At 35.4% G+C, this 11,709-nt stretch overlaps 1 protein-coding gene across 1 annotated transcript; it reads right to left on the bottom strand.

Annotated features, from left to right (window-relative positions):
• Nucleotides 1-8,106: 8,106 nt before the first annotated feature.
• LOC108775269 (uncharacterized) lies at nt 8,107-10,715 on the bottom strand. Its single transcript, XM_018541579.1, has 6 exons — nt 10,689-10,715; nt 10,392-10,491; nt 9,912-10,160; nt 9,555-9,745; nt 8,627-9,128; nt 8,107-8,334 (listed from the first exon to the last, which is right to left on the bottom strand). Exons 1-6 carry the CDS (start codon nt 10,696-10,698, stop codon nt 8,157-8,159), a joined length of 1,230 nt encoding a protein of 409 aa, XP_018397081.1. The 5' UTR covers nt 10,699-10,715; the 3' UTR covers nt 8,107-8,156.
• Nucleotides 10,716-11,709: the final 994 nt, after the last annotated feature.

Raw genomic sequence — 11,709 nt, 5'->3', positions numbered from 1 at the left:
ATGAATTCCTCATTCGAAAACAAACACCAAAGAGACGCGTCCACCGCGTTCTTGCTTTACGCTTTCGCTAGTTTTGCTCGTGACGTTCTTGTTTTGCACTGTTTTACACTATTCAGCTCCTATATCGAACGGATATCATGAAATATAAATGAATCTATAGGCTTATTTTTTTATTCCAGTACTACGCTTAGCTTTATTAATAATTTTAAAAACGAGACAGACATAATAAAACATTGGAGAGAAAAGAAAAGACGAAAGGAAGTTAATAAGAGCATTACAAAGAATATACATACGTTAACAATCCTCACACTACTTGATTACTGGATATAATGAATGTAGATACGTTCTTAAAAACATCGAAACATGATAAGAATATAGGGGTTTTATTCTCAAAGATGCGCACTCGTTTTGAACATGGTGGTACTTTAACCAATCAAAACGTTGTCCCAAATGTAAAGTGTGTTCACACGAGGAATTCTCGGACGGAGAAATTATAACCAATCAGTTGCGGGATTCTCTAAACGTTTTATCGATGATTGTTGCTATCGTTAACTAGCGACAGCCAATGGCAGGACAATCCTAAAAAAAAGCGCGGCTCTCATTGGTTGTCGCTAGTTAACGATAACAACCATAGAGATATAAGAATAGAGGGAGCGAACGAGCTGAAAGAGCGATATAGCGATAGAAAGAGAACACTGCATAAGGGCCCCTCTGTCTTTGTTTATGTGCGCATGTGTAGTACATCGTGGAAAATTGTGTATCTCTGCCATAGAGATATTCTCTATAATCTCTGCAATTGTGTATCTTTTACAATTAGCGCGAGACGCTAGTGTCTCTTGATTGATTACTAAGATGACAAAAAAAATGCTTGATATGCAAAATAGAAGCATCTCCTATTTCCAATCGTAGTTTTCACTTGTAAGTACATATTAATATTTCTAACCTCATAATTTAATTAAGTATATATTTAATAATAAATTATATGTCATAAGTCATTTCAAATATATATTTTATAAACTGTTCAAGAGGTTAGAACCTAAATGCGTTATAGAAGTGCGTTATAGACAATGAGCAGCGCAAAAGCGCATGTGCGTATAGCAAAGACAGAGGGGCCCTTATGCAGCGTTCTCTTTCTATCGCTATATCGCCGCCTCTTACGTGCTAGCATACGACTCGCTCCCTCTATTTTTATATCTCTATGATAACAACAATTATCGAAAAAACATTTAGAGAATCCCGCAACAGGGCCTCTTTCACCAACGCCGATTAACTTATAGCGTTTTCCACTGGGAAAACTGGTGCAGCACTAGTGCCGTGCTACCCAATCAGCATACCATATTTAAGAAATATTTTTTAAATATGGTATGCTGATTGGGTAGCACGGTGCTAGTGCTGCACCAGTTTTCCCAGTGGAAAACGCTATTAATCGACGATTAGTCCATTAGAATTGACCAATCGCGTATGTCGTCAAAATTAAATGATAAATGCGATTGGTCAATTCCAATAGACTAATCGTCGATTAAGTTAAGGTTGATTTATACTGGCCGTAATTTGTTAACTTATGCCGTAATTTGTAAAAATTGACCAATCACAGTCGAATGAGAGGGGAATAATCGATTATAATTGGTCAATTTTTACAGATTATGGCATAAGTTAACATATTACGGCCAGTATAATCCAACCCTTAATCGGCGTTGATGAAAGAGGCCCTTAAGGTTCTTTTTTATGGCGGCAAATCGAGGGCCTCTTTGGCCTACTAATCAGTAGGCCAAAGAGGCCCTCGATTTGCCGATTTTCCGTAAAAATTACATGTTGATTAGCTACACATTCCTGTTGCGGGATTCTCTAAACGTTTTATCGATGATTGTCGCTACCATTAACTAACGACAGCCAGTGGCAGGACAATCCTAAAAGAAAGCGCGGCTCTCATTGGCTGTCGCTAGTTAACGATAACAACAATTATCGAAAAAACGTTTAGAGAATCCCGTAACTGGGCCGAGATCTCTAAACGTTTTATCGATGATTGTCGCTATCGTTAACTAGTGACAGCCAATGAGAGCCGCGCTTTCTTTTAGGATTGTCCTGCCATTGGCTGTCGCTAGTTAACGATAGAGTCCTAGATATCAGAGAAGCGCAACCGGCTTAAATCAGTATCACAAAATTACTAAGAAAAGTATTAAAAATGGCGTCGTTTGCAGACGAAATATGAAATCCACCAATCGTCTATTGGCAATGCAAAGATCTCTCTGCGCGATCCTAGTGGCGGCCGGTAGAAGCTTCGCTAATCAGATACCTTATACGTGCTATAATGGAAAATAATAAAATAAAATCAAAAAGAAATACTACATAATGTTTTGTGGCACAATACCATAATTATAAACAGAAGGGGATCAGTTTTCATCACTTAAAAAAAAAAATTTTTTTTGCCACAAAACATTATGTAGTATTTCTTTTTGATTTTACTTTATTATTTTCTATTATAGCACGTATAAGGTGTCTGATTAGCGAAGCTTCTACCGGCCGCCACTAGGAGCGCGCAGAGAGATCTTTGCATCGCCAATTAGTCAGCCATTTTTAATACCACTGAATGAATGTCATGATTGGCTGACAGTCAGCTAATCAGGACGCGGAGCATCGGTTGCGCTTCTCTGATATCTAGGACTCTAATTAACGATAGCGACAATCATCCATAAAACGTTTAGAGAATTCCAGCCCTGTAGTCCTATTCTGTAACTCTTTAACGACAATTTTACTTGCTAGAGATGTCGTTGCGCAGATATTTTACATGGTATAAAACCTGCGCATCGACAGTATAACGATACCGAATTATCGTTACAAGTTACAGAATAGGCCCACTGGAACAAGAAACTCTGATCGATAGCATCATTGACACAGGGCTTAAAAAGAAACTTAACTAGGTCTGATTGCGTTGCTTAAAATCCCTAAAAATTTTTAAACTTAAAATGAGACAAATTTATATTTGGGCGTTAAAAAGTATCAAAAATGTTGAGTGCAAAAAGTGCAGGCAATTCAGCGGACTCAACAGTTGAGTAAGCCCATTCTACATTGGTCGTATCGTAGACATCGCAGGTCACAATTTGTTGCTACAGCAAATCCGATGTGTCAATTAGAAGCCTCACGACGCTTACGATGCTACGATACGACCAATGTAGAATGGACTTTATGCTGGATTCACACTACATCCGATTTTCGTCGTACGACGACTCTGTAACCAATCAGAAAACAAAATTTTGCTTCGTATCAATGCGGGTTTGAACCTAAGTTCAATGTTACGATTTTTCTAAATTCTAAAATTCTGATTGGATGATCTAAAAGAATACACCAATAACAGCGAGCGCTCACTCAACTGTTGAGTCCGCTGAACACGCCCAATGCGAACAGATCTAGGCGATATTCATAGTCAATTCTTACATTCAAACTCGTCTTAAGTACAGTCTTAAGATGTCACGAACCAATCAAAGGCCGGTATTCATAGTCGGTTCTTATTTCAAGACTGTCTTAAGTAATGTCTTAAGATGCTAAAGCGGTCCTCTGATTGGTTCGTAATTCCTCAAGACTGAACGGCCAAAGGGCTGCATTCGCGTCTTAAGACATTACTTAAGACAGTCTTCAAATAAGAACTGACTATGAATACCGGCCCTATTGTTACCAGTTTATTCCACTAACTTTAGGTCAAGCATGGTCAAATATTTGATTGATTGTTCTGATTTAAGCGGGAAGCACAGACTTTTGCATAACGCATAAAGCATGTGCATAAGGAATTTGATTGGTCCATTGACTCATGCATAAGAAAATGGACCAATGAAATTCCTTATGCACATGCTTTATGCATTATGCAAAAGTGTGTGTTTGGGCTCTTAAGCGGGAAGCACAGACTTTTGCATAACGCATAAACCATATACATAAAGAATTTGATTGGTCCATTGATTCATGCATAAGAAAATGTATATGGTTTATGCGTTATGCAAAAGTCTGTGCTCCCCGCTTTAAGCATGTGCATAAGGAATTTCATTGGTCCATTTTCTTATGCATGAGTCAATGGACCAATCAAATTCTTTATGTATATGGTTTATGCGTTAGGCAAAAGTCTGTGCTCCCCGCTTTAGTCTATAGTAAATATTATATATACATATATTATAGTATATAAAATAAAATTTTCTTCGAAAAGGACGTTTTGGAATGTAGCTCTAAAGGTGCATTTTCATGAGTTGCTTCAACTAGCCATTTTATCGATAAAAAAGATCACGTGCGGACGATTTTTATTGCAATAATAGAGCGACATGAAAAAGGTCGAACGGTAAATTTTACGTTTGAGTGATAGATGTTATAAATTCGTATTTTTTACGTGTCACTTGCAGTATTAACGCGCTGAATTATACTTATTAATTTATTCTGATTGTATCAAATCGTTTATGTTAATAAATTAGGTTATTCTTTTTCTTTGTTGCTGATTTAAATAAAAGATTTAATATATTATAGATCTATTCTTTATTGCTGAACTTTTGCACTAGTTCATTTTTCTTCTTTTTCTCTTCAAGAGAAGGGAAAAGGAAAAAAGATGAACTGGTGCAAAAGTTCAGCAATAAAGAACAGACCTTATATATCGCGGTCAATACGTCGACGTAGTGTGGTAGCATTATGAATAGCATTAAACGCTTGATGTTTGTAGTTATAAAACTGTTTAAAATACAAAATTTCAGTTATACTGAAATAAAAACGATTGATCCCCACTGTTGCTCCAATTATTATTTACTTTAGCACGTAAAATTGTCAAAAGCGATCACGTGATTTTCTTTGTTTCTGAAACGATCAGTTTGAGTGGCTCGTAAAAATGCACCTTAAGAGGGAAAAATAATAGATGAATTTTCGTGTTTCCATCTTAAAAAATAAGTTACGTGATAATATCATGATTAATAAATAAGATGTCTTTTTGAAGAATTATTTTGTTTATTGTGTTTCAATAAATAAGATTTTTTTTTTTATTAATATAAAGCTCAATTATAAACTAATATAAAGAGAGAAGGGCCATGAGCCAATAAATTCGTTAAATTCTTTTAATTTATTCTAATCACTGATATGTATATATGGATAGCGAACTCCCTATACCAGCAATAGAGACCCTGGCTGCGTTCCGTTTCAGGCATATGCGCGCATTTTATATAGCGAGCGTCACGTATACTATAGGGAAATGCGCGCATATGCGTGAAACGGAACGCAGCCCCTATACCAGAGTCTGGACACGATCGCGATTGTGGCAAAATGCTACGAGAGAGAAAGATATATATATACACTATCTTCGTCTATTAATTCTAACCTTATTGTAATGTATATATTTGTATATTCTCTGTCATTTAAGTTAACAGCGTAAAAAATATTAAATCATCGATGTCGATGTATTAAATATTAAAAATAATAACATTAAATAAATATTTATAGTAATAATAGGTGGCTGCGCTGCTTCGTATTGTAATAATTCAGCTGTCAAAGGATATGCAATGAAAAGATTTCCTAAAAATCCTGAACGATGAGTTATATGGGTAAAAAATGTTAACCGAGAAGATTGCGGGTACCGACAAACAATTCACTTTTTTGTGAAGTTAGTAGTCCAGACGCTGACAACACTTCTGTATGCATTCGAAAACCCGAATGATTCTTATAGATTTTGACCTCCTGAATACGAATCTGTCAGGTGTTTTTCGAAAAAACCCATAGGTTAATTGTTATAAACAATTTAATTGTTATAAACAATTTAATTGTTTAAATCGCTATATCTCGGAAACGATTAGAGATGGGGCAAAAATTCCTAATTAAAAAATGTTCCGCTACTTATTTTAAATAAAAAATATTCTTACTAATTTTTCCGTATATCCTATATTTATTGAGATATTTGCCATTAACTAATTCACGCATCGACAAGCGCGCGAGGCCGCTGCTGCAAGGCAATCAGAGGCTACATTTTTAACGTAATTTTATAAAAACTAACTCGACACCATCATTTCTTACTAGAGAGCCTATAATCAGAGTGGCGCCATACGGGTATCACTTGTGATTGGTCCGCCATGTTTTAGCTATTCCCCTATAGTATACGTGACGCTCCCTATATAAAATGCGCGCATATGTGTGAAACGGAACGCAGCCTATATCTCTTTCCCTCTCGCAGAATTTCGCTAAAACATGGCGTAATCTTCCTTATGTCGCCACTCTGATTATAGGCTCTCTAATTTCTTACGTAAAATTTGATGCTCTTTCACATGGCATTCTTAGAATTACAGAAAAAAGTCATGCAACAAAGTTACAGGTGGTTTTTTAACGAAAATCGTCAAATTTTCTTCGTTTTTTCATTTTTGAAGCTTGTTTTATTTTAGTTTGGTCAATGAACTTCAATAGCATAAAGTTATTGTATCATAAATCCAGAAGTTCAAGAGGGGCCATGTTTCATTTCAAAATTCAAGATGGCATCTTCAAAAATGGCGGTCGAAACCTGAAAATCGAAAAGTTGAATGCATATTTGCGAGCAATGACCTGTCTATTCGAAAACTCGAGTGGTTCTTGTAGATTTTGACCTCCTATATACGAATCCGTCGGGTATTATTCGAAAAAACCCATAGGTTAATTGTTATAAACAATTGAATTGCTTAAATCGTTCCAAAATAGTTCCGCTAATTATTTTAAATAAAAAATGTTCTTACTAATTTTTCCGTACATCCTTTTTTTATTGTCTTATAAACGATTTTAACAATTATTATAAAACATGGATGTGACAATTTTATAAGAAAGTTAAAAAGATTACAATAGGATTTTATTTTCCCAAAAAAGTTGTGAATCGAGAGTGAAGAAATAACTGAGATATTCATTTGTTAATTAACATTTTTTTATCTTGAATTTTGAAATGAAACATGGCCCCTCTTGAACTTCTGGATTTATGATACAATAACTTTATGCTATTGAAGTTCATTGATCAAACTAAGTCAACAAAAACAAGCTTTAAAAATGAAAAAACGAAGAAAATTTGACGATTTTCGTTAAAAAACCACCTGTAATTTTGTTGCATGACTTTTTTCTGTAATTCTAAGAATTCCATGTAAAAGAGCATCACATTTTACGTAAGAAATGATGGTGTCGAGTTAGTTTTTATAAAATTACGTTAAAAATGTAGCCTCTGATTGCCTTGCAGCAGCGGCCTCGCGCGCTTGTCGATGCGTGAATTAGTTAATGGCAAATATCTCAATAAATATAGGATATACGGAAAAATTAGTGAGAATCTTTATTTAAAATAAGTAGCGGAACATTTTTTAATTAGGAATTTTTGCCCCATCTCTAATCGTTTCCGAGATATAGCGATTTAAACAATTAAATTGTTTATAACAATTAACCTATGGGTTTTTTCGAAAAACACCTGACAGATTCGTATTCAGGAGGTCAAAATCTATAAGAATCATTCGGGTCTTCGAATGGATCTTTCAATGCATACAGAAGTGTTGTCAGCGTCTGGACTATAGTTAATATTCGTTAAAAAAAATGAAAATGTTTTAAAAGTTTATGTATACATTTCTATCCTATATGAATTTATAAGGTTATCGACGTTTGAATTAGAGCGGGAGTTGCCACAAACGACGGACCAATCAGAAATTGTCTCTTTCGTGTCCAGACTCTGGTATAGGGTCTCTAACCAGCAATGCTAAATTTTTGTGCGGAAGGGCCGCCATGTTGACTCAGGTGTGTCATTTGAGAGGTGGGGGGAGTGGGTAATGAAGGATAGCGGTTTCGCGGGAGCTTTGAAATCAGTATAAACATAACATTATCGCTTGGTGGCGAATAACGTCGATGATTGCATAAAATGATAATGCAGTAAAATGTAAATGTTTGTAAATATCCCGGTAAACGAAAAAGAATTAAAAAGAATTGAAATTTGTAATTCTTTCAATATCATTTTTGAACACCTAAGAAGAATATTGAAATGCAATAATTCACAACTTTCTTGGCGTTTATTAAAATCGTCAGTAAATAAACTTGAATAAATCTGTACAAAAGTTTTAAATCAACGAGCAATTGAAATTTATTACGGTTTTATCGTTTATTGGCGTCGATTGAATTTCATTGAAATGTTCAGTAAATTTTAATAAATCTCTATTAATTTAAATTAACGAGTAATTGAAGTTTATTCGTTTATTGGCATTCTTCACAAATAGTTTTGAATATCTGATTAGTTTTCTCTTATATCTTGCGTGTTGATAATCATTGTCGCCTAATGCTGAGCTTTTCTTTTTTCCTTCCACTGGTACGGTGTTGTTGATGTCACGTCCACTGTCGGATCTGCTAAAACAAATGACGAAAATGTTAATGAATAACGAATTTCTCACAAATAAAGATTATGAATATGTAAAATATGCAGAGTTGGGTAATGCCAAGTTAAAAAAAGAAAGAAGTTAAAAAAGAAGTTAACTTACCCAACCTTGAAAATATGTTGTTATTACCTCGTGCAACACCAAAGTTCAAATATTGAAGCTTACTTAATTAGGAAAAAGGTATATTTTACAGATGTTAAATGAATTTCAAATGAAAAATGACATGCCATTCAAAATATTCCTAAATAAATGAAACGAACATTTCCTTGAGAGAGGTTACTTTAGTCTGTAACCGTTTAATCCTTGCTCTACTCTTTTTTCGCTCCTCTTCGAACTTTTTTATTTTTATTCGAGCTGCTCGCAGTTGCTGCATCAATGTTCGTGGAGAGTTATAATAGTGGTGTTCTTGACGTATAATCTTAGATATAGTGGGAGTAGCAGGCATTTTCCGCTTTCGGCTGCTTCGTGGACTGTCCAATAGCAATGGAGCAGTACATTTTTCGACATACTGAACACTTGAAGGCAATCCGGATATTTCTAATGTCGAATTGCTTTGTTCGCGGTTTTCAGAAGCATTTCCTACATTACTATAAGTAACAGCCATCTCTGCATCAGCCATGTCAACAGTACCTACGGTCGTACTGGCAGTGATTTCCATTACTTGGGCTTCACTGGTATTGGCACTTCCAATCGGCTCGCATGTTGAAGCAATTGTTGCTTGTTTTTCATTTGCATAATTTTGTAACGCCGAAACATGCGATTCTGAAACAGTACAGTAAAAAAATAACAATACATCATATAATTTGTCGTTAATCATAAATGATAAGGCATTTTGCAAGATACTGTTTAGTAGAATTATTAATGACAAATTTCAATGCGTTATATGATACATTTTCTTTTCATTGTCACTTTATTTATTATAACAATCATTTTAAGATTTGCAGAGAAAAAAAGGAAGATACTGTCTATCGAAGATAAGCTTGAAGTCATACAAAGAATCATGGATAAATGCTAATATTTAGAAGGATCTCACGGCTACTATTGAGAGATGGCTAATATTTGGAAGGCCGATACTGAGGGAGACTATTGTATGTGTCAAATTATAAGAATGACATTGCACAAACGTATAATTAGAATTAAGTTTTTCTATAATGAACGCATATTTGTATCTTATTATTCATTATTTACCTGCAATCAATTGAGGCACAAAAATAGTTGGAACTGCATTTGGTTTCAGCCGTAGAGCATTTCGGTTCCACCTGAAGCAGTTCGGGTCAAAGTGATCAGAGCACAAAAGATCTGATTTTTTTGGTACAAAATCCTTCAACGGCATGGCTGACAGCCATTTTAGAAGTTCCGTTGAGTTGCCGATAGGAAATCTGCAGATCATGACACTTTATAAATGTAACATTCAAATTTTATACATCGAATGTATCAGAAACATATATATAAAATACATACATGTACACATGTATAAATGTATTTATGTATGTACATACGTATCAGTGTATGTATACCTATATTTGCATAATCTGCAATACTCACTTGTGAAATGTACGAGAACATTTGGCCGACCTTTCAAATTTACAAAAAACGCACTTCGTACAGTTATGTTCTGACATAAATAATGTTGGTACGCTTCCTGTTCTCAAAATAATCTTGACCCCGTCGTTAATAACACAGTCTCGTGTAAAATGTTCGGAGCAAATTCTATCACTTGGTAGCAACTGTTTGTCTTCTAATTTTACGTTGACTAGCCATCGTTGCAGTTCATCAGCATTTTTTAATGGCAATCTACAATAAAATTACAATTATTATTTTCTATAATTTTTTACTTTCATCTTTACAAATAAGTTTTTCCATGCAAGAATAAGGGTGCAGTCACATGGAGTCAGAAATAACGGAACGGAACAGTAACGGAACATTGATAGAAAAGAGATACAACAATAAGTTTAACCAATATAAATATTGGTTAAACTTATCACATAACCTCAATAACGTAATTTATTAGCAAATTTTCCTTACCGATGAAGAGTTCTTTGCACCGATGCAGTCTTCTCTGCCTTTTTCCCACAGAAATAGCACTTCATATTTGCATTCCAATTTACAAAAACGATCATCAAATCTATAACGGCATACCGAACAGAAAACAGCCTTTTTATAGCGTTTTCTCTTGGCTGCACCAGTGTAGGGTGATTGCACCAGTTCATCTTTTTTCCTTTTCCCTTCTCCTGGAGAGAAAAGGAAGAAAGATGAACTAGTGCAAAAGTTCAACTGAGTGTTGCACTGGTGCAACCAAGAGAAAACGCTATTAGTATTAACCACGCGACATATGTAAACATTACGAATGCACCCGACAGATACCGACAATTCCTGAAAATGACACAGTCAAGTCAACATGGCGGCTCTAATGCCTAGTTCACACTGGATGCGATGGGCGATGAACGACGAGCGATAACGAATAAAAGCTTTGCTTTAGCTCACACGACGATGTAAAGAAGAGTTCTTATTGGTTATCGCTCGTCGCGCATCGCTCATCGCGCCTAGTGTGAACTAGGCATAAGTCGGCACACGAATTGCAGCCCATCCGCTATCCATATTATACATATCAGTGATTCTAATATATTGCAAAGAATATCACTTAATTTTGGCGTTTCGTCCCGGCTTCCACTACTGGACTCATCAGTAAAGATATTGTAATGGAAGCCTACCTTATACGCCGGTGTAAGTTATTAAGGCTGCGGTCGAGTTACCACCACTGAAATATAATACATACGTATGTATTATATTTCAGTGATTACCACTACGAATGCTTTGAAGCGTTTCTTGATTGGTCAATTTGTAAAATTCTTTCTTTTGATTGGTCAATCAAAAGCTTCAAAGCATTCGTAGTGGCAACTCGACCGCACCTTAAATCGAGATTCTGGCTGTCTTCCCATACATGGTATAAGAATAAGGGTATGCTCACGCCGTGGACACCCACTGCGCAGTCAAAGCGTGACGTCACTCTCGGGGCCAATCAGATCGCCCAAACGAGAACATGGTGGCTCCTGATACTTGACATGGTTAATGTTCGGTGATACATACGATACGTACACAATGTCCTGTTGTATAAAAGGTTGTGGCAATTATTATCGCAAAACAAAATTGCTTAACGGAAACAGCATAAAATATTTTTCGTTTCCGAAAGATTTAACGATTGCATCTAAATGGCTTGTTGCATGTGGAAATCAAAACGTTAATATTAAAAAAGGTAAGATTTTGTATTTCTTGTAAATGTACAAATGTAACGAAATCAACTGTATATAATTTTGCTAAAGAAATACAACTAAAGAAATACAAC

This window comes from Cyphomyrmex costatus, unplaced genomic scaffold (assembly GCF_001594065.2).
Source record: "Cyphomyrmex costatus isolate MS0001 unplaced genomic scaffold, Ccosl1.0 scaffold291, whole genome shotgun sequence".
NCBI lineage: Eukaryota > Metazoa > Arthropoda > Insecta > Hymenoptera > Formicidae > Cyphomyrmex > Cyphomyrmex costatus.
The sequence above is the reverse complement of the archived record's forward strand: the minus strand, read 5'-3'. Positions and strand labels throughout refer to the sequence as shown.

Excerpts from the sequence above, each read along its gene's own strand:
- LOC108775269 (XM_018541579.1), bottom strand. Across the intron at positions 9,746-9,911 it reads TGTTCTCGTACATTTCACAA|ATTTCCTATCGGCAACTCAA; the intron begins GTGAGTATTGCA and ends CATGATCTGCAG. Across the intron at positions 8,335-8,626 it reads GTAACCTCTCTCAAGGAAAT|ATCCGACAGTGGACGTGACA; the intron begins GTTCGTTTCATT and ends TTGTTTTAGCAG.